Here is a 24,179-nt window from a genome sequence, read left to right on the forward strand (position 1 = left end):
AATTAATATTATTAGAAAATTAATTACCATAAAACAATAACTAATAAAAATTAATGAAATTCAATACAATGGCAATGATTTAAAAAAATTAATTGATGTAGAATGATTAATTTATTAATTATAACCCAAATAATTGTATACTTATTAAATATTAAAATTATATGAAAACTAAATATAAGTATTTTAAATATGATTTTTTTTTTTTCATTATTTTCAAGTATGTACATTTTGTACAAAATCAAAAACCATTAAACATATACCAAAAATATATTAAAAATTAATAAATTAATTTAGAAAATTGTTAAAAATTAAATCAAACATAAAACTAAATAATTAATCAAATTTTTAATAAATAATATATGAATAAATACTTACTAGTAAATCCAGGCACAAAAGGTATTATTTTTTCTGTGAAGATTATTGAATAAGCTAATGCATTCATATCAGACATTATAATATTATGATGGCCACTTGCCATTACATGAGCCCAAAACAATTTGCCTTGTTGCGGATGTACAGCCAATGACCCAATTTGCACAGTTTTATTGGTTTCTTCATCATTTAAATCACTAGAATATATAGTGGTAAAATATTCACCATCCAGATTACAAGCTATTATATTTTTAGAAGTGGTAATATTTTCTTCTGCAAATGGATTTTGATCTGAACTAACAGCAACAAATATATTTTTGGATATCCAATCAATAGCAAATCCATATGGTTGATGAATTCCTGAAAAAAATTATATTCTTTAATAATTTTGATTTATGGACAACAATATATTTTTAAGTAAAATAATGAAAATTAAATACCTGTATCTAAAATTACTTCAATATTTCCACCAGATAAGCTAGATCTTTTTATTTCATTATTTGAAAAATCAGACCAATATATTTTTTTATCAGCTGCTAAATAATTTATTTGAACATGCAATAAAGTTAGAGAGTCATAAGACAGTAATGTTGGAATTGTATTGTAATAAGGTTGTTCTAAATTTACTCCACGAATTTCATTAGTTTGTGCAAATAACAAAACAATTTCATTTACTAAAATAAAATAATTAAAAATTAATGCTTAAAAATAATATTATTAAACATTATTTTAAATTTTACCAATGCATGTATGGTTGTCCTTAGATAATCGCATAACATGTGGACAGTCACACTTATAAGTAGAATTAATATTCAATAAACATAGATGTGAGCAATTTCCATTATTTATTCCACAAGGATTATATTGAACTAGATAATAATGATAAAAAAATTAAAATAATTAATCATGTATAAAGTAAACAGTATATAGACTTAGGTTAATTTCAAGAATTAAAACCAATCAATATTAAAAAAAAAAAAACATACATAATAACTTCATATTATGAATGACTAACAGAATTTTCAGACCTACCCCAAGAAATATTTTACTATTTTTTAACTATTATAATTAAGAGCAATTACTAATTTCATATAAAAAAAATATAGGTTTAAAAAAGCATTGAAATGTTCAAAAGATATTTATTTATATTTATCTATTTTATATTAATGTATCAAGTACAATAAATATTTCCTAGGTAACTAAAAAGTGAAAAAATGTATACATTTTACTAAGAACCCAAAATTGTTTCAACCCTCAAAAATACGATTTTCGAAATAATCAATATAGTATTTTTAGCTGTACACTGATCAGTTAGTGAGTTGGTGGTATTTTAATTTTATATACCTAATAATATAACTAGATACTTCTAGTATAATATATTAAATGTAATAGGGAAAATGTGAATCTCATAGGTTGGGTCAGATATAAAGAGAGATGAATAATAATTGCTGTATTGATCTTTTAAACTAGAAACCAATGTATTATTGTTTTTGAAAAAACGAAACGAAGTAAAAGAAATCAGAAAAATCAGTTTTATTTATAAATATGGTTGATACAGTAATTAAACAAATTTCTTAGTAACGTAGGTTGAACTTTTGTCCTTACTTAAAAAAAAGGAATATCTTGGTAGATAGAAAAATAAATTACATTAAAATGTGATTATGACCTCCTTATTATTATCAAAACATAGCCTATTCAAATTTGGAGGAAATTAAAAATTTCAAGAACTATAAAATACAAATTTTAATAAAATATTTTGAAAATTACCAAATATCTATAAAATGCTAATTAAATGCTAAAATAATCGATAAAAGTTATGAGTTGCTAAGACTAATATTTATATAATAATAAATAAATAATTAAATAACTAATATCGTACAATTTTAATTTCTTAAAATACCTATTTCTGTCAATATTTCATTTTCAAGCTCATTTTTTTTTTAAATTAAGCTCATTTTTTCTCATTAATCAGTTAGATATATGAATGAGGAACTTTGTATACAATTTCTAAGACTTTTTGTCAAACCATTATTAACATCGTCAATTTACAAAAAAAGTTAAGAAAACATGAATTTTGAAATATCAATAAATAGCTCAAAAAAAGTATACATTTAAAAATTATACAATTTATAACAAACAGAGATATTCAATGACAGTTTCAAATTTGTATTGTTATTATTTATTCAGTAAAGATGAAAACAAAATTTAATTTTGTAGATAACCAATAAGCCATACATTTTGTCGTTTTATTGACATTTTTTATCATTTTATGAAATTATTAAAAAAAATTGTAAAGAAATTCGTAAAATGACTCCCATCAAAGAACCAACTAGTCAACATTTTCAAACAAAAACCTCCCATGAATGTGATTATCTGAGTAATCTTTCTAATCAAAATCATAGACACAAAAATAGAAACACATTTTAGTAAAACCAATAGCTTCCTCATTTCATTCAGAAAATAAAACAAATAGTGTTACAAACTCCTAGTTACAAACACCATAATATTAAAATTATTATTATTATTATTAATATTATTTCTATTATTATTATAATTTATATAAATTTGTTAAAATTGGGAATTAGAAGACGTGGGGTTAAACCCTGAATAAGCTTGTTTGCTTGGATGATTGACACCACCCAGCAAAGAGAAACCAATCGTTTGAACACTGATCTTTTATATAGACGTTTCAATTTCTTTAGTTTTTACATATATTCAATTACCGCAACTCACAATAAAGTATCTAATAGTTTAATCTCTTTATGTTGTTAATTCATTTCACACCTAAACTTTATTATTTCCTTTGTGGCAACTTCTGAAATTATGAACTATTACAAAAGTCAATGGACTAAATTGTACTGCCTCATAACAATAGTAATACGGGCAATGAAAGAGCTTCTATGAGTTAGCCCCTTTCTTTATATACACTACTGTTCAGAAACATGACATATAACTGTATATGAGTCTAAGTGAAACAATTATTTCTTTCCAAATTTTACCATATACGATCTTCAAAATTAACTTCTGAATTATGAACAGTAATTTGAGACATTTTAGTTTTTTTCATGTGTGTAAAATCAATTTGAGATAATTTATTAAAAAAAATATCTATTGTTAGAACAACACAATTGATTCTAATGGAAATAGCTATTACAAAAGAAGCCTTAAACATTAATTAATGGATGGAATAAAAAGGTGCAGATACAAAAACCACAAGAAAACCAAAATTTCCAATCGGTCAAGCAGCTATTTAACAAGTCCAAGGGACCCAAGGTGAATGTGTTTGTGGGCATATCAATTATGTTAAAAAATAATATAAAAATAAAAATAAAACCTATTTTTTAAAAAAACTAACATAAAATAATGTATATAAGACACCAATTAAATTTTTGTTGAATTATGATGATGATACAATTTTTCATGATTTTTCTAATACTATTTACTAAGAAATATGGGTGACAAAATAACATAATATAGTATAAGATAATATAAAATTTTTTTTCCCAACTATTTGGAGTCAACCAACCTTGTCCTAAACCTCCACTCGTCTTGATTTTTTATACCCCCTATCACACACCAACCACCCTCATATCATTTTCAGTTGTATTGTATTGTATATTAATAGTAACACTAATAAGGTTAAACTATTTGAAAGATCTTTATTGAAAAGACTCACATACTCACAATTAATGCTAATTTATTTACACTAGCAAGAAACACAGATATTCAAAATAGAATTCAAAATAAACACCTAATCTGTAAGCTTAAAAATAAAACCTTAATTAAGTCGATAGAGGATATCACGTAAGTGATATCTCTCAATCAGTTATGACTAATTAAATGTATTATAAGTAAATTTTCATATTCAATAATTTAAAAGTAAACACTAAATAATTATTTTTAAAGTAAAAAATTGTATATACAAGCATTTTTATACAATACACAGTATATGTCTATATAATAATATTAATAATTCATATATATCATATTGAGATAAGTGGAAATTGCCTAAATGTTAATATCTTGTATACAAATTATATTTAATCATCATGTTTTATACTTTTAAGATAAAAAATTATAAAAACATTGAATAATTGTATTATTCACGTTTATAGGACACAAATGTATGATATACTAAATAAATACAATATATGTCATCAATCATTTAAATTACTAATACTTTAAATAATGGGTTTTAGACATTTAATACTTAACAACTGTCATATATTAAACTTTCAAAAAATAAATCTTCTATGTTAATTAAAGATATATATTTACCTTTCGGTTGCCTACTAGGATGTAATATCTTCACATCAAATGGTTGTGTCACAGTATGTTGCACAACAGTAACATTAGAACCTGTCCATTTATTAGCTTTATTTACAGAGTTACTTCTCCAATCAGTCCAATAAACATCATTTTCAAAAAGAGTAATAGCAAATGAATGTGAAAGAAGCTCATGTCCCATTAATATAAGATGATGGCCATTGCCGTCATAATCTACTGTATGTATAGAATCTGATCTAAAAATATTTAATTAAGATTATAATAAGCACTCAGAAAACACAATTTTTTTAATTTAAATTTTACTTGGCATCAATCCAATAAACACGATTAAGTTCATAATCTAAAGTTAATCCATTGGGCCATTCACCATCTGTAAGCCGGCTCACATAAACAATAACTTTACGAAATTCACCCGCCATACTGCAACGCTCAATTCGAGGTGCTGAAGAATCCCAATCAGTCCAAAATAAATAACCAAGTCTTGGATCTAATGCAATAGCTCTAGGATTTTCTATATCCCCAGCAATTAAACTTCTTCGATAACTTCCATTTAGTTTTGCTACTTCAATTTGATCTAAATTACTTTCAACCCAATAAATATTGCCGGCTACCCAATCGACAGCAAGCCCTTCAGTTGTTGTTAAGCCATTTTGAACTATAACTTCAACATCAGTTAATGCTAGAAATCAATTATTAAAACATAAAAACGTGATTTATTTTTATATTTTAGTATTATTAAAATATATATTTTATTCCTTGACATACATCCACCAATCATTCTGCCTTTAAATATTTTATCATCCATAACATCAGTCCAATATAGAGTATCAGTTCCATCTTCAGCATGATAAAAGTCTAATGTAACAGTATTTTTCAACCCAGAAATTAATGATTTGACATCCCTAGTAACTAAATGGATTTCACGTATTTCGTTTTTGTTACTAAATATAATTTTTGGCATAGTATTATCTGTAAAATCAAAATATCTTTAATATACTTAACAATTATTTTTATAATACATTTAATTGAATATTCAAATATACCTGTACTTTTACAGGTGAAATGATCTGTAGCTAATAAGTAGCCATCATTACAAGTACATTTGTGTTTATTTTTACCAGTTTCTATACATTTCTGAGAACAATGTCCCCAAGTGTCACAAGTTGAACACGTTACTCTATCATGTTGAAGTGTCATATTTTCAGGACATGTGCATACAAAACCATTTGGGCTATTATTACATCCATGTGAACAATCAGATGCTATTTCGCATAATTTTAAAGCTAAAAATTAATAATTAATTAATTTTTTCATCTCACATTTTATTAAAATACATAAATACAAAAATCTTACACACAAATAAATCCAAAATAAATATTTTATAATACTTTATTTAAAAAATGATAAATAACTACAATTAATGTTAAAATAAAACATAAATATAATTATATTTAACTTATAGATTATAACATTGCAAACTTACCACATTGTCCACCTTCATCTGAACCATCAATACAATCATTTTTATCATTACATAACATGTCTGCCTCAATACAGATTGTGTCATTATCGCAGAGATGATAAGGATAAGAACAATAATCCAACTTTTCTATTGTATGAGAATGACAATTTTCAAAAGCACAAGTTTTAATTAATGCTAAAAAAATATAAAATTTATAAGTAAATTATTCTATATAAATCAGAGTTAATTTTTGAAAATAAATAAGATCATATAATATATAATATAGAGTAAACAATATATATAATATAATTTATAATTATAAGTAGTCATATAATTTAAATATTCAAAAGTATTAAAGTCTGCTACTTCACATAAATCTTACTTAGAGCTTTAAAGCCTTATTATATTGTTAAACAATACTTTAAAAAAAATGAATAAATATTAAATAACAAATAAAATTCATAATAAGAAGATATTAAGTATATATAATTGACTGTCTGTAGGTCCAGAATTAGAATAGATCTACGTTAACTTCTGCTTCATCGTAAGAGGCAATTAAAAAAAAGGTAGCGGAGAGAAGTAGCAACCACTACTATCGACAATTATCAAGTTTTGTAATAGAATCAACAGCAATGGAAAGGTATAGTGAAAACAGCTTGAAAAAACTACTTCATTAACTTTCCTGAGGATAATGTTAAAATGATTGTAGTAGAGGTAAGAGCAGGTAAGGAATTTAAGAGATAAAATAGTACCTTATTTGTAATTATGAAAACAAGATTGGATCTTAAAAAGTATACAAGAAATCAACTGACAAATAAAAAATTATGTGTAGAAAAATTTAAGCAGCAAGAAATCAGAAAAAATTATATGAGGAAGTAAGTAGAATAATACAAGTGAAACAAATAGAAAAACCAAGAAATTGTGAGGAAACATGAAAAATGTTTAAAGAGGCAGTCATAAAACCGGCTGATAAGAATTTAAGAAAAATTAAGAATAATTCAATAAAGGAATTGGTAAGCACCAAACAATAAAAATTAATAGAAGCAAGAAAAAAATAGAAAAAAATGAGTACAAAAAATACAGAAACGTGATAAACAAAGAAGTTAGAACAAATAAGGAATGGTTAGAAATATGTGCTGATCTTTAAACAATTTTTTAGCTAGAGGGTTAAGAGATAAAGTATATAAAATTATAAAACAAATTTTTGAGACATACAAAGTGGAGCAAAAGTTCTTCGAAAAAAAGATAGGAAAATTGTTGTGGAAGATAGAGAAAATATTTTATTTTGGAAGGAATACATAGAAGAGTTATACAAAATAGAAAACACTGACAAAAGGCACAGAACCCCAAAAGCGGAAAATGAAAATCATGACTCTATTGAACTTACAATCATGATGAAAGATATCAAATTAGCAATTAAGGAGCTGAAACTTAATAAAGCCCTTGGAATTGATAATTTAAACAGCAAACTTCTGATAGCTTTAGAAAGAATTGTAAAAGAAATTTCTATAATAACAAATGTCTATGGAACAGGTAAAGTGCCTGAAGAATGTATAATAATACAAATAATAAGAGGGTTAAATGTCTGTGAAATATCTAGTTTTGTCAATATTCTATAATCTAAGTTATTTTAAGTAACGTAAAAAAATATAATTTTATTGAAAACTGGTTACCAATACATTTTTAAATAGGACAGATTTTCTCTCTTACTTAAAAATAAAAACTGTAGTATTGAGAAAAATAACATTTCAAATAGACAAAATCCGCTATCATAAAAAAACTAATTTAAAATCATAACTATCTCTTTAGTTCACATTTTGTTGACAGATATGAAAAATTAATAATAAAACTTATTATGTTAAAACCAAAACATTTCTTGCTTCACTCATATCATCAATTATGTCTATACATAGTATCACCATAAATTAAGAGTAAAAATTGTATACTTTAATATTTAATAACCCAGGTTAAATAAAAACTTACAACAATTATGTTCATCACTACCATCAGGACAATCTGGTAAGCCATCACATACATAATGTTTATCAATACACAAGTCAGTAGAATTAGAACATAAAAATTCATTATTAGAGCATGTATAGTAAGTATTGTTTAATGCATTAGTGCAATTTAATTCATCTGTGGCTCCATCACAATCGACTATTCCATCACATTTTTTTGTTAATGGTATGCATATATTATTTTTTGTACAAAGAAACTAAAATAAAATAAAAAAAAAAAAAACATTAATATTAATAAAAATTGAGCTTAAATACAAAAACACTACAATACTAAATTAAATGAAGAATCTAGCTTACTTCACCAGAGCAATTAGAACATTTTTCTTCATCTGAACCATCACCACAATTATCTTCTGCATTGCATACATAATCATATGATATACAATGTCCATTTTTACATGTAAACTCAAATTGTTGGCATGTAGTTTCTAAAAATATATTTAATCTTAACTTTTTAATATTCCAAAATTAGTTTGTTTAATTTTCATAAATAAATACATATAAAATATATATGTAATAAGTATTGTAGTTACATAATTACTTAAAAAATGTTAATAAAAAAATTGAACTAAAAATATGATTATATTACAAATTAAATAAATGGTATACCACAGTATTGATGTTCATCTGATGTGTCTCCTTCTCCACAATCAAATGTGCCATCACAAACCCATGAATGAGGAATACATCGTCCAGTAATTGCACATGCAAATTGTGATGCTAAACAAGATTCACAAAATTCAGGATTTTCATCACTTTTATCATCACAATCATTTTCACCATCACACATCCAGAATTTTAATATACATTTATTACCATCACATGAAAAGTTTTCTTGAGCACATGTATGGTTGGCTAGATAAATAAACATATTTTATATTCGAAATATAAATTTGAAATAAATATAATTCTTACAGCAAGGACCAATTGAAGTATCTTCATCAGAACCATCTCCACAGTCATTATCACCATCACATATATATTTATTTGATATACACTGTTTACTAGTAACACATTGAAATTCATTGGTGGCACAGACACTGGTAGGTTCATAACTAAACTTGACACATTCTTTTTTTTTATCATCTGTAGCTTTTAACACATAGCCATCATTACATATGCAAACTGGTCCATTGGGTGTAGACATGCATAAACCAGGACATAAATCCAACTTTTCACACCAATATGGGGAAGTCTTAACTATAAAATACAATATAAAATTACAACCATAATATGAGAATTTCAGTTTAATTACATTTAGCTATTTGAAATTATAATTCAATTATTTTAAACAATGATAAATAAATCATTGTAAAAAAACGAACATTAATACAAAAACCAAAATGTATCAATCACCACCACACAAATATTTGTATTATATATTTCTTATACTAAATTAAAATACAGGTCTTAAAATCTTACCTTGAGCTTCACTATTATATATTTTTAATGTATAAAGAGGAACATTTTCAATTCCTAATATTTCTTCAGATTTGTTTACTAAATTATAGCTTTTTACCATAACTTCTGTACCATTAGTTTCAGTCCAAAACAATAAATTGTTGTATAAAGCAATTCCGTATGGATAAGGAGTTGATCGTTTAATAACTTCTCTGTTGTTACCATCCAAATCAATACGTTCTATTTTGTCATTATAAACATCTGACCAGTACAATCTTCTAGTAAAAAAATCCAAAGTAAGACTTATTGGCCATTGAATATCTACATTTACAAAGCTTGTTGGATTAACTCCATTCATCCAAGCTTTTTCAATACTACCGCCTGATCTAGTAGAATCACGAGGCCAATTTCCCCAATACATGAAACTTAAAAAACCACAAATCAAACGTTATTAATTAATTAATTATCTAAGACTTATTAATTTTGACATACCCATTTTTAGGATCAAGCACAATTGATCGAGGATGATATTCTTTATCAATCATTAATACTTTCTGTTTAGTTGGATCATCTATTTTAAACACATTAATTGTGCCCAAACCTTCATCTGTCCAAAATAAATTACGACCTGTCCAATCAATAGCTAATCCCTCACAATTCATTTCAGACAACATTTTGACAGATTTTATTTTAGATCCATTTAAACTTATTCGTTCTATTGCATTTCCCTTTCCTCCTGAATAATAAATGGATTGTGTTTTAACATCATAGTCAATAGATGTTGGCATTCGGCCGTTATTCAAAGGTAAAATAATTTGTTCTTTATGCATCTTTGGGTTCATAGATATTCCTTTAATCATTGGTGGATTACTCTTTCCAAACATCAAAAATGCCGTCAATTTGAAAGCTAAAATATTACAAAATTTACATTCTAAAAATGATAAAGTATGATTTTAAAATTAATTTTAAAAAACAATTAACTTACCAACACATTTTCCAGAAGTAAGTCTGTAACCAGGTTGGCACAAACATTGTGCAGTAGCTTCTTTATTTTTATAACCAGTAACACAAATATGGTCACATCCTCCATTATTTATCATACAAGGATGTTTAACTAGAAAATACAGAAAATTATAAATACTTTAAAAAAAAAATTATTAATATTTAAAAATGAATTTTAAATCTGTTTATTATTTCAATGAAACAACTATTTATTAAACCTTATAATTTTATCTTTAATATTATACTTGTATTTATTTAAAATATCATACTTTCAGGCTGTTCTTGTCTGTGATACACATGAATAGTAAATGGTCGACTTAAGTTTGTCATTAATAATTCATGTGAACTACTGTTAAATTTATTAAGTTTTATAACACTTTGCAGTCTCCAGGATGTAACAAACATGTGATTTTCAAACACAGATATGTCATACAAATTTATAACCTGAATCAACATTTTATATGAAAATTAATTTTATTAAATATTAATATTTTACAAAACTATTTAAGTATTTACTGGAAATCCTTTTTGAATAGTACGCCGATTAGATCCATCATAATTAATTCTCTCAACGAAATCTAGGTATGTATCTACCCAATAAACATGTTCTGAAGGAATATCAACAGTTAAACCATATGGATATACTATTTTGTGGTCTACTAAAGACTGTCTATTAAGACCATTAAGTCGAGCTCTTTCTACCATAGCAGGAAATTGTCCCCATTTAGTAAAGAACATAAACCTAACAATATAATAAATAAATAAAATTAAATTAGATAGAATATATGTCAGATAATATTTAGTTATTTATCTTTAATATATTTAATCTGACCACCACTTTTATATTTTATACACTTAGATACTTATATACTTTAATTATATGTACACATACCCTATCATTTTTTATTATAACATTTCGCACTTAAAAAAATACAGATGTCTATTTTAAAGAAAATTCAAACCTCAAATAATCTTAATTAAAAATTAAATAATAAATTACTTTCAGGTAATGAAACATACAAAATATTATACTTCAGAGGTGACCAAATTGAGATAAAAATAGAATCTGACATGATGGTATAATAATATTATTTTATTTTGTGTTATAAAATAGTTGATATTTAATCTATAATAATAACAATCAAGGTGATTAGCAATATATTTTTGTATTTTGGGATAAATAAAAATCTTTTTTTCTTAGCTTTTGCATTATTTTTCATTCTACAATATATTATATATACAATATCATTCTAACAGCCCATAAGTTTCTTTTCACTGGCCACCCCTGATCCAAATAATAGGTAAAGTAAAATCAACAATAACAAAATTCACTAAAGTTATAAAAAAACCATACTAATTGTCAGTCCTCCTTCACCTATTCCTGCCTCTTACCACATTAAATTATCTATATCTGTATTATTCCTTAAATATTGATTATCTGTAAATCATTAAGGGGAAAAAAGTAAAAATAATAATAAATTAAATTATCATACTCCAAGTCTTCTAAGATATCAACTTTTCTTTTTACCTAATAAGTTATAAATTAAATGGATTTAAGCAAGCCTGGATTAAGGGGGGGCAGAGGGGGCCATGGCTCTGGGCCCACAACGGATATCAAACAATAGTAGGTTATTTTCGTTTTTTAACGAAAATATATTATTAATTTTAATAAAAAAAAGATTAAATTTTTTTCTGTCTTATTTTTAACCAAATATCAAAAGTTAAAATCTAAATTCAATAAAATTACAATATGCATGTTTTGGACCACTCCCGAAAAAAATTTCTTCTAGATATGGCCTTGGTTATGAGCCCCTAAAATTGTTTGGTCCTGGGCTCAAAATTATCATAATCTGGACTTGGATTTAAGATTTGTAAAATTTGTAACTAGCAATTAAAAAAATACTAAAATCACAGTAAATTTTATTATACTAACTTAAATAACTATAAATATAACTTAAGTAATAAGAATTCATACCCTTTGGTTGGATCTAAAGCAATACTTCTAGGTTTATTTAGATTTACATCAATCAAAATGTAACAATACTGCATAGTATATGTACACATATATATCATATCTCGTTCATCATCTACATAATACCAGTTGCCTGAAACCCAATCTAATGCTACATGAGTAGTACCTAAAAACATTAAACACAATTATAATTAATAAAATATTTTTCAAAGACATTATTAATATTCAAACCTAATAATGGATAGAATGATGGTGTTGGTAAATTCCAGAATACAGAAAGGTCATCTACTTTAGCACAACTCAAATTAGCTATACCAGTTTTATTATACTGATGAATAAAACATATTGTACGATTTCTGTGATCAAATGTGAGAGATAGAGCTTGAACATTACATTTTGGACCAGGAAAAGAAGTTCCATTTAAGTATATTCTTCTAATATCTTTAGAAGTACTAACAAATATTGTAGCTGGTTCATTTTCAGGAACTGCAATATTTAATTTACGTTAATAAATTGATAAGAATATATTTTTAAGTATATGATTACCATTGATGGCTTTACAAGATGAATTTACTTGCACATAACCAGATACACAGTTACAACTAAAAGATCCTTTTTGATTTGTACATATTTGATCACAAGTATAATCTAATACTTCACATTCATCCATATCTAAAAAAAAATTATATTATGTAATCAAATTTTAAAACCAATCACTAATAATTTAAAGTGGATACATACCAATACATTCACTTTTATGAGGTTGCATTCCCTCAGGACAAAAACATGCTGGACCTTTACCAGTAGGCTTACATCCATGAGCACAATTTAAACCATGACATGGAACCATATTTTCTGAAATTTTATTTTATATATTTAAAAATAATTTGAAGTAGATAATAATTTAAATATTATTTTAACTAATTTACCACAAAAACTTCCTTCGTCAGTATTATTTTCACAATGAGTTTGACCATCACAAAATACTTCAATGTATTCACACTTAGTTGAATTACCACATCTTGCCATATTTGGAGGGCAGCTACCTGGTTTTTGACCTAAATAATACAACAATTATTTATAACTAAAAAATAATATACATCGTATTATCATATGTTAAATTATTCTAAAATAATAATTTTAATAAACTATCAAAAGTATTACATTGCAGTGGATCTTCATCAGATGTATCTGGATCAGTTGAATTTAATGATACACCACAATCAATCTCACCATCACATATCCATTCTTGTGGTATACATTTTTTTGATGATGCACATTGGAACTGAGAATGCTTGCATGTCGGAAGACCTAAAAAAAATTATTGAAGTACAATTAATGTCAAATTATACATATATAAATTCAATAAAATAAGTCAAACAAAAGTATTAACAATCTTTTATTTTACCACATGAAAAAAACTCATCTGAACCATCAGCGCAATCAGGATTGAAGTCACATTTCCATTTTAAAGGTATACATTCTCCTGAACCGCATAAAAATTGGTTTTGTTTACATGAACCAACAGATTTTTCTAAACATATTAATATTGCATAAAAAAAATCATTTTTAAATCATATAATACTATAAATTATTATATTTTGAGATAAATTTATAATTTAAAAATTCAGGTATAACTTATATATATATATATACAACTAGTTAAATTATCCAGCTTTGCTCATGTGTATTTTTTGCTTTCTCTAAATGAAATGCTTAAATGAACACATATTGTTGTGTTTTAGAGAAGTAAAAAATTTATTTTACTTAATTTAATCGAGTGCTAAGTGGTAGTAGTAACTGAATTTTAAATAATAATAAAAAAAATTATAATATTTACAAATGATTCTAATGATTTTATACACACATTATTATTAAAAATAATTCTATAATCCTTATCCTTATTTATATATAAAAGAACAATCATTTTTTAAGTTCCAATTTTGTGACGATACTATTTAAAATTTTTCCATTTTTTTTTTTTTTTTTGCAAAGTTGTGCTAAATACTCTGCTGAATGTCACCATAAAACCTGATTTTTAATTTTTTTTTATCTGAGGGGAGGTAGAATTGGATTGTATTTTTATATTTTCCAGTTTTATGACAATGTGATTTAACATTTTCCAATCCTCCTCTTCCTCTCCTCAGACAAAAAAAAAAAACGAAAAATTGAGCGACGTTGTAACACTTAGAAAGGTATTTGGAACTTATGAACTTATGAAAATATTAAATAGTGTCATCACAAAATTGGAACATAAAAAAGACCTGTTCATGTATAAATATTACAGAAGTAACCATTATTTAAAATATTTATTCTACAATAACAAAGATATGTGTATGTTTTTTTTACAGCAATCACAGCATACACCAATTTAATGAAAAAGATTAAGAATATTCTTATTATAATTTTGAATTTCTTTAATTTAAAAAAAAAATATTTTTATTTACTACACATTGAATGGAATAAACAGTATCTTTTTTATAAATTTTGTGATTAATATTATAAATAGCTTTAGAATGAAAAATTATAATTACAATAAAATCGAAAATCATTCAATATTTTTATTTTGTATGTACATTTCATGCTTGCCCCCTTAGTTTATATACCTACATAGCAATGATTAAATTAATTTTTTATTAAAATAAACATTTTATAATAATTTTTATAAAAATATCAATTTTTAGTTCTACAAAAAATAAAAATAAATCGCAAGTTATCTCCATCTAACAAAATATTTTACTCAATAATTATTTATAATAATTTGCAATTGCTACATGAATTACATAACAATAAAAAACTACAATAAATCAGATTTCATGAAAATATACAATAAATATTTATTTAATGCTATTGTATTATATAATATAAACTAAAAGTATATATTTAAAGACTGAAAATTTAAACAGATTTATTTATGTACATATTAACCTCTCGAACATATCCTTTTAAAGTAAAATTAATTGGATACTTCCTGACACCAAAAGTTAATTTAATTCAGTAGTACTCAATGAATAGTTCATTGATCTATTTAACAATTTCATAATGGTTAAATCCTTTTTTTTTTTAAAAAAAAAAATATATTCATTTCCAAAATAATTAGATGAATTCTAGAATTATTTATAAAATTATAAAAATGTATATGTACACAAAATAACAAATAATATAACACAGAAAAGTACAAGGATGTAATGGTAAATTTTGTTAAAAATATAACCTTTGACTGAAAATAAATTCTAGGCATTTAATTTTATAGTTAGGTGTGAAATATATTATATAAAATTAACATGTTATATTTATTATTTGTTTATGAATATGATATTTTATTTAATATTATAAAAAACAAAAGAAAAAATAATAATAATAACTTAATATTACGTCAAAATAAAATATTTAAGTAATAACTAACATCTAATAATAATGATAAAAGCACTGACAGTAAAAAGGATAAAAATAAATGATGAATATAACTGTAAAAATGTAATTAAAAAAATAGTGCTAATTACAATGATGATGACCAATTGTTATGTAAAGGTAAAATTATAGAATAATATTAAAGAATTCAAAATAATCAGGGTATTTTACAAATGTATAGCCAGGTTAGGTTAGGAATTATGGTTCAAAATTATATTTACTTAAAAACTACCTATAAATTGTACTCAATAAAATATAGTTTAATAAACCAACAGTTTTCAACTGAGTCGGAAAATCGTAATTTAAAAAAAAAAAAATCAGAAATTATTTTTAAAATAGTTCATGAATAAAAAATATTCATTTATTAAAAATTATATCTAAACTAAATGAGCAATAATTATAAATAATTTATTTATAATTGTTTTTTTTGATTAAATTTCCTTTTTTTTTTTTTTTTAATATATATTAGAAATATTTAAACAAGTAATGATACCTATCTAAGACCGACCCTGAAAAAACCAAAATAATAATAGTTATAATATAAATTTAACTTTGACAATATATTATACATGTGTTAAACATTTTGATTAATGAATTTTAAACACCAGAAGCATTTAAGATGGTTTTCTATTAATTTTTATCATTCTTCTCTCAAAACAGTAACAGAAAAATACCACAAATAGGTAGTTAACTTATCATAACAGAACAAAATATAATTTTATTTTAAACTCAAAAAATTTTAAATTTCAATACAATAATATATCATTTCAATCAAAGTTGAATTTGGTTAAAATGAATATACTATATTAAACCTAAAGAGAAAATATAATTTAATTTTCACAATCACTTGAGGTAAAGTAACAATTAACAAGTACCTAACCAAGTCAGTTGCTGTACGTAGAACTATAAAAATAAAATAAAAAGATAGCTTAAGCAAAAAATTATTGGATAAGTAAAATGAGGATAATATCTAAATTAATTTCTTATGTTATCTATAATATCATATCATTACATAAATACCTATATTAGAATTAACAAAATTATATTCTTATCTTATTAAGAACCTCATTAAAATTTTAAATCTCCTTATCACATAATATATAGTATGTTAAGTTCAGTGTATTATCATAATTTCAATATTAAATCTATTATAGTTGCCAAGCAATATTGTTTTTTCGAAGGCTAATAAAAAAGGTTGTATAAAAAAAAACAATTGAAAAACCTAAATAGGATCTTAAATTATGATCTTTAAATAAAATATTAAATGTATTTAATTAATAAGTACTTCAACCTTTTTTTTATATACAAAAAAGTAAAACAACAGAAAAACATTCATTAATGAAGTGAAATAAATCATATAAACAATTTAATTAACAAAGTTACATCTTTATAAATTATGTAATGAAAATTACTATACTATCATACATACATTGAAAAATATTTTTTTTTAATTCACCGAGTTAACAACATACTACTTTCAGAAAAATATAATGATATATATATATATATCCACCTGATGACACTCACATATTAAACATTCTAGAAAAATGTATTTTTTGTGAAAAACTATCTACATTAACCACTTACACTAAATTACTTTGATTTATATGTAGATAGATAAAAATCAAATATATTTAAAAAAAACTACATGTATAAAAATATAAATCTTAAAAAAATGATGCATTTTATGTTTTATTCATATTTTATAAAGTATATGTCTATGGTCTAAAGTCTAGTCTGTTAACGTTGTGCTATTAAATATCAAATATTATACATGCCAACAGATATATCACTAAAAAATATTAAAAAATAAATAAAAACGGTTGTTACACTTTGATAGTTTTCAACAATACTTTAATTAAGTATTACTATATATAGTAGGTATCAGCAACAATTGTATTGATTTAGCTCGACTCAGTACAGAACAAAATAAAAACAAATAAAAGTGAGTCTCTTATGTCTTACCATTAACGGGATCATCAGGTGTATTAGTCGCTGAAGAAGTGCCGAAGAAAATTAAAATCCCCAACAAACAAAAGCGCGGTATCATTTTGAAATTGACGATTATAATTCGAACATATTCTTAAATTTTGTATGGGTACGCGTTTTCTAACAGTTCAACTTTCGTTGAATGTCCTTAACACTAGGTCGCCGTATAATTTTAATAATTGGCATGCGACAGACAACGAGAGAGCAAAATATATAATTCTTTATGTATTTCCCAAGTCACAGAGCGTTAAAAAAACAACAGGCAGACTTGTTCTTTTGTTTATTGCGCCATTTTGAATGTTTACTGGCGCACCGACTGACGTTGGTTGTGATTTACTGGGCTGTTTATTCGGTCCGGTTTTCCAGCATTGCAGCTTCCCACCCCCAATATTCACCTGCCGCTACCACTGATTGCATAGAAGTCGTATCTAACTTCAAATATCTATTCGTATCTTATCATATAATCTGTGATATCAACAGCACCGTCGATTGTCGGAGATAACCATAGATCTCATGTACCACGGTGTGTAATAAACAGTAATCGCTCTCGACGAAAGCTGATAAAAAACAAGATCTTCCGTCGCCGCTGCCGACTGACTTCGACTACACTTGCCGGTCCACCACTTGTTCGACGCCTAGGCCAACTGTTCGAAATTATATCGGCTCCCGTTGTGTATAACTGGAGAACTGGAATTGCATTTTGCTTCACATCGTATCCGTGTTATACGACCGTCATCAGGATCAATATAAGGCACACATTTTTTACGGCGTCTGTTGATTGTACGTTTTGAACGTTCCGCTGCCGTTTGATTCTTGGTCTAAGTATACATGTGTGTGAAAATAAATTATTCATTTAATTAAATTTAAAAGATGAGCCTAATGCTATAATGATCAATATTTTCATAAGCGTAAATAGCGTTTTAGATTTGGAAAAACTGGAAAATGTTTCATAATATATTTTATTATATACAATACCCTGTGTAATTTAATCATTATTTTTGGGAAGCTATAAATAACCTAAGGAAAGCTTAACCCCAAGTTCCTTTTATATACGTCTATAGACATATTTGACATATTTTCAACATTTTCAAGGTACCTAAATTCTTTCAACCTTAGTACATGTAATTAGCCATAATTTATGAAAAATGTACTGTTATAAACTAGTAAAAGATTAATGGTTTAAATCATAAAAATATAACATTGTATCTGGTTAAGTAGATATATTAAAAGATCTATAAGATGCTTATTGGGCTAATATAGCCATATTATAGGTAGTTTTTATAAGTAATCTAATTATTTTACTTGAAGATTCTTATTTTTTCAATTATGAAACTCTAAGCAGACAAGTTTAAAAGTTGGCTAAGCCCAATCATGTTACCAGAAAATTTCGATTGAGGTTCAACAATTTTATAATTTTCCATAATTTATTTCCTACGAGAAATTTGTAGAGCCAGTAGAAGCACTATTTGACACTAATTCCCATTTAATATTATAATGTATCTCTATATAAGTTATAAAACAATTAAAAAAATAATACATTGTTTTATTGAATAGTTATTACAATACATTTATTTAATGTGTATAAATTATAAGCATAGCATATTTTTGGTACTTAGTAAAAAAAATAATATATTAATTTAGGGTGACAACCCTGGGCCAGAGTAAATTTAAAAGAGAGCCCTGCTCATCCAAACCATCTGGCTACATGTCTGGCTAATCCTCATAAAGTGTGTTAGAACCTACCCAAAAATATTAAAATATAATTATACAATTATACAATTCAGTCCTACATCCAATGGCAAAGTATACTACCAATGCCATATAGTTTCAAGTTTTTATTTATATATACTTTATATGTAATTTAATAAAGCTATATACTATATTTATCGTTCAAAAGCACAAATTAGTTCAAAATAATAAGTGGTTTAAAATTTCTATTCTAATACAATAAATTGCTGATGGCATTAAAATGAAAAATAGTTATATTGGTTAAGATAACTTGTCAGAAGTTCTACAGCCATCTAATTATTGATTATATTTTTCTTAAAAATGTTATTGTTGTGTTTATCATTGTGCCTTGTCTCTACTGTAATTAATATGAAAATCTTACCAGTGTTAATGAAATGTTTGTTTTTTTAAGCTATGAATTGACAGAAACTTAACTATACACTAAAGTATTATATTGCTTAAAATTTTATCTTAAATACTTTTGAAAAAGGTGTAGTTATAAATTATCTCATAAATGATGAATGACTGAACTACTCTCAATAAATATCTTTATAATGGCTTTTTAAGTGATGAGCATATTTTCCCCCAATCTATATTCAATTATTATAAATTATTTACATTTTTATTAAGAAATGTTGATGGCAATGTTTGATGGTGCAAAGTTTATAACATACCTACTTAGCAATATAATTTTTTAAATATCTACAGCTATGATAATAATTAATAAATAATGAAAATCAAATAAATATTTAACTTTGTTGGTACCTATTGTGGATATGCATATAATTTAACTATAATAGTATTAATGCATTTTACATATTCTATTATTCATTTTTTATTTTGAACACAATTATCAAATATAAATTATTAACTAATGTACTTTAAACTCATCTTCCAATTGTAAATATGACCTTTTATAAGTTCTGTGGTTAAATTCTAAATTTATGTATATGATGAATATTTTTTATGTGTATTGATGAATTTATAATGAATAGTTTTCATTACAGTATAATTTAGTCAATAATCATTAAAATGTCGAAAATGGCAGAAAGTAATAGTAATATCATTTTATTTGATATGGCTAAAAACGAATTATTTGATATAAATGATAATTTAAAAATTTTAAGAAGAAAACTTAAAGTCGCATATAATATTGCCATGTAAGATAAAAAACAAATTGTTCAAAGTATTTTACTAATATTCAATTATTTTTAGAAATAAGTATGAGATCACTATGGACGTTTTAAATGGTGTTCAATTAGTTGTATTTGGAGCTCCACGAGCCATGTTTTCTGAAGCAGAATTTAATTGTCTTCGTAAATACATAGATCTTGGAGGATCTGTCTTAGTTATGTTTACTGAAGGCGGAGAAAAAGAATTACATACAAATATAAATTATTTATTGGAAGAATTTGGTATTATGGTAAATAGTGGTAAGTATATTTTATTTTGTAAACAATTAGAAAAGGATTTTCATTTTTTTTTTTTTTTTTTTTTAGTATAATTTTATTTTTCCTTTAATGGTACTATAAACAAGGGTGTATTGGTTCGTATACGCGGATATACGCCGTATACCTATCTGCAGATTTTTAATCTTTGGTGTATACCTAATGTAAAATATTTTACGGGTGTACACTTTTAAAATAACTCGTAAACCAAAAAATACTTATTTAATAGTTCATTGGAAATCATTTTTATGAACCATGAAGTTTGAATGAAATATTTTTATGTTGGAGATTACAGTGTACAGTTTACAGTTTGATTACAGTTAAATGTATTTTAAATTTAATTTAATAAATAGAATTTTCAAAAATAGATGTTATTAAATATAATTTGAAGTATGGACATTCAGCTCATGATTCATAAATCTGCATCAAGCAATTTATAACGCACGACAAATATATATCTTGTGATGTTATATTTTATAGTTTTAATAGAAGTTAAAACATGTAAAGGGTATAATTTAATTTATTCTTACGTAGCTAGAAAAAAAAATTGTCGAGCGAAGCGAGAACATTTTTATAGGATTAATATACGAGTACATATTTTATTAATGCATATAAATATATTTCCTAATACACCACTGATTATAAATAACTATAACTTTTATTGAGAAAGTAGGTATTTTAATGGCTTGTTATAGAAAACCCATAAGATACAGAAATGTCAAAACATTTTTTTTCTTGTTTTTTATAAGGACGCATCATTTTGTGCAGAATTCCCTTATGCGCGTCTTATTGACGTGGCAAATTTGTGTTTTAAAATTTTTGTTTAGAGTAGAAACTCCACATATGAAATAACTTGGAGGATTTTTATATTAATTTCTCGAAAGTTTAAAGTTCTGAACTTAAGAGTTTTTATAATAAGCGATTCATTTGATAATTAACAATTTTAAGAGTCTTCAAACCATTTTTTTTTAAGCTTATTATATATAAATAATCATCTTTAAATGTCTTGTTATGAAAATGTTGTCTTTAAACTTTTCATAAATGTATGTTAAATGTAATTTGTATGTAGGTAGTGGGATAATTTTATAAGGTAACGCAATTAAAAATTGAAATCATTATTTTTCTTGTTTTAACCATTAACACTAACTATAGTAACTCAACTTCTTTGTATAATATAAAAGTAATCAAACTGTTATAAAATTGTTAATCCCTTTTAAAATCGGTTCTTCATTTGAAGATAATACAGTTACTTTAAAATATATTATAATAAAATAATATAGTTACTTTTTTTTGGGGACTTTACCTTCCCTTTTAGTAACATTTTTAATTTTATGTATAATTATTTATACACTTATATATATTCTTTATATGTGTCTGATCTTTTGTCAATATGACTTATAAATTAGTTCATATTTTAGATTATGTATTGCGCACCCATTATTATTTATATTTCCATCCCAAGGAATGTCTTGTTAATGATGGTGTAGTAAATGAAGCTGTGGCCAAGTATTTAGGGCGAGAAAATGAAAACTCATTAAAGTAAGTTTACAATTAATATAAATCATTATTAATAAAAAGTAAACAGAAGAATAAAATACAATTTTTTTTAAATATTTTAAACGATTTTAACTCCAAATTAAATTTATTTGAAATATATCATAATTAAATTTGGTTTCTAAATTATACATATATTTTTTGAAAACCATTAGTTATAGTATATAATAAATAGAACATTTAATTAAAATAGAATTTGTTATTTTAGTATTCATTTAATTCTATTTAATTAAATTCATTAGATTTATCATAAAAAAAGTATGTATAATATAATAATTTTCAGATGTATAAGTTTTGTATTTCCTTATGGTGCTAGTTTAAATGTTGCAAAACCAGCTGCGCCTATTCTTACTAGTGGTTCAGTTGCTTATCCTTTAAATAGACCACTGTGTGCTTTTTATTCCGCTTCAAAATATTCCAATGAAGGTACCATTAACATAAATGTATTTAATACACATCTTGCATTAATTATATCGTTTACATTTATTCATATTGGCACTTTTTCTTACTGTTACATAGTGTAGTTTGAATTATTTGTAATTACTATTTTATCAAGTATGTATAAGGTAATATTTTATATTACAATAAATTTAAATAGCACATTATTGCAGCCAAAAAAGGAAAACTGGCTGTCATTGGTTCTGGTCATTTATTAACGGATAAATATATTAATTGGGAAGAAAATGATAAAATACGTGAGATTCTATTTGATTTTTTAATCACAGACAATATAACACTAAATGAAATTGATGCTAATGATCCTGAGGTACATATTTAATCATGATCAATTTTGATTAAAATATTTATTTATTTAATTTTTTTTTTTTTGATTAACAAGATTTATTTTATTTCATTTTTTCAAGACTTCAGATTATAAAATGATACCAGACATAGGAATGCTTTCATCTCGTGTTCGTACTTGTCTGCAGCTTCAAGAAAGTTTAAATAACACTGGTCATATATTATTTTCAGCTGACAATATAAATTCTCTTATAGATACTAAATTGTGTTCTCTAAATACTTCAATGTTACCAGATACATTAAACGCATACAAAACTTTAAATGTTCCACACAATCAGTTACAACTGATTCCTCCTACATTCAATGATACCTTACCAGCTTTACAATTTGCTGTAAGTAATAATTTTTTAAAGTTGAAATCAATTATTTTCTATGATTAATTTAATTTTAGGTATATCCACCTCCTTTTCAAGAATTGCCATCACCATTTTTAGAATTATTTGATCTTGACAGCATTTTTGGTTCAGAAAAATCATTATTAGCACAATTAGCTATGAGTTATTTAGAAACAGAATCTAGTGAAAAAACAGTCGAAGATAATATTAATCAATTTATTCATGATGTTAATGAAAATTTAGAATTTATTGGTCACATTAACGACTGTAAAGAAGTAATACAAACAGTCTTTTCATTTATAAATAACTATAAAAATTAAGTTTTTTTGTTAACTAAAAAACACTTAGATTACATTTTTATTATATTATAACTTAATCATGAACAATAAATAGTAT

The 24,179-nt window shown here is 24.6% G+C and overlaps 2 protein-coding genes across 3 annotated transcripts in view; one reads left to right on the forward strand and one right to left on the reverse strand.

Annotated features, from left to right (window-relative positions):
• LOC112681937 (low-density lipoprotein receptor-related protein 1B) overlaps positions 1–18,225 on the reverse strand; it is a 39,416-nt gene extending 21,191 nt beyond the window's left edge. The window contains exons 1-25 of the mRNA XM_025552310.1: positions 17,894–18,225; positions 13,926–14,051; positions 13,682–13,828; positions 13,447–13,575; positions 13,259–13,372; positions 13,064–13,189; positions 12,749–13,003; positions 12,521–12,683; positions 11,062–11,287; positions 10,815–10,989; positions 10,529–10,657; positions 10,036–10,450; positions 9,565–9,968; positions 9,058–9,342; positions 8,752–8,997; positions 8,440–8,570; positions 8,105–8,339; positions 6,143–6,316; positions 5,703–5,942; positions 5,425–5,628; positions 4,963–5,338; positions 4,651–4,895; positions 1,113–1,241; positions 813–1,046; positions 376–732 (exon numbers count right to left, since the gene is read on the reverse strand). Of these exons, the coding sequence (XP_025408095.1) occupies positions 376–732; positions 813–1,046; positions 1,113–1,241; positions 4,651–4,895; positions 4,963–5,338; positions 5,425–5,628; positions 5,703–5,942; positions 6,143–6,316; positions 8,105–8,339; positions 8,440–8,570; positions 8,752–8,997; positions 9,058–9,342; positions 9,565–9,968; positions 10,036–10,450; positions 10,529–10,657; positions 10,815–10,989; positions 11,062–11,287; positions 12,521–12,683; positions 12,749–13,003; positions 13,064–13,189; positions 13,259–13,372; positions 13,447–13,575; positions 13,682–13,828; positions 13,926–14,051; positions 17,894–17,978 (5,350 nt within the window). The 5' untranslated portion in view covers positions 17,979–18,225. The remainder of the gene's footprint in view (positions 1–375; positions 733–812; positions 1,047–1,112; positions 1,242–4,650; positions 4,896–4,962; positions 5,339–5,424; positions 5,629–5,702; positions 5,943–6,142; positions 6,317–8,104; positions 8,340–8,439; positions 8,571–8,751; positions 8,998–9,057; positions 9,343–9,564; positions 9,969–10,035; positions 10,451–10,528; positions 10,658–10,814; positions 10,990–11,061; positions 11,288–12,520; positions 12,684–12,748; positions 13,004–13,063; positions 13,190–13,258; positions 13,373–13,446; positions 13,576–13,681; positions 13,829–13,925; positions 14,052–17,893) is intronic.
• A 173-nt stretch (positions 18,226–18,398) lies between these two features.
• Positions 18,399–24,118, forward strand: LOC112681938 (intraflagellar transport protein 52 homolog). Of its 2 annotated transcripts, XM_025552311.1 has the most exons (8): positions 18,399–18,747; positions 20,653–20,805; positions 20,861–21,078; positions 22,512–22,632; positions 22,931–23,073; positions 23,259–23,413; positions 23,511–23,780; positions 23,840–24,118. In XM_025552311.1, exons 2-8 carry the CDS (start codon positions 20,678–20,680, stop codon positions 24,101–24,103), a joined length of 1,299 nt encoding a protein of 432 aa, XP_025408096.1. In that variant the 5' UTR covers positions 18,399–18,747; positions 20,653–20,677; the 3' UTR covers positions 24,104–24,118. The 2 variants fall into 2 exon arrangements, with proteins under 2 accessions (XP_025408096.1, XP_025408097.1); XM_025552312.1 differs by lacking the exon at positions 20,653–20,805.
• The last annotated feature ends 61 nt before the right edge of the window (positions 24,119–24,179 follow it).

Source organism: Sipha flava, unplaced genomic scaffold (assembly GCF_003268045.1).
Source record: "Sipha flava isolate LNK unplaced genomic scaffold, YSA_version1 1_pilon_pilon, whole genome shotgun sequence".
NCBI classification, from domain to species: domain Eukaryota; kingdom Metazoa; phylum Arthropoda; class Insecta; order Hemiptera; family Aphididae; genus Sipha; species Sipha flava.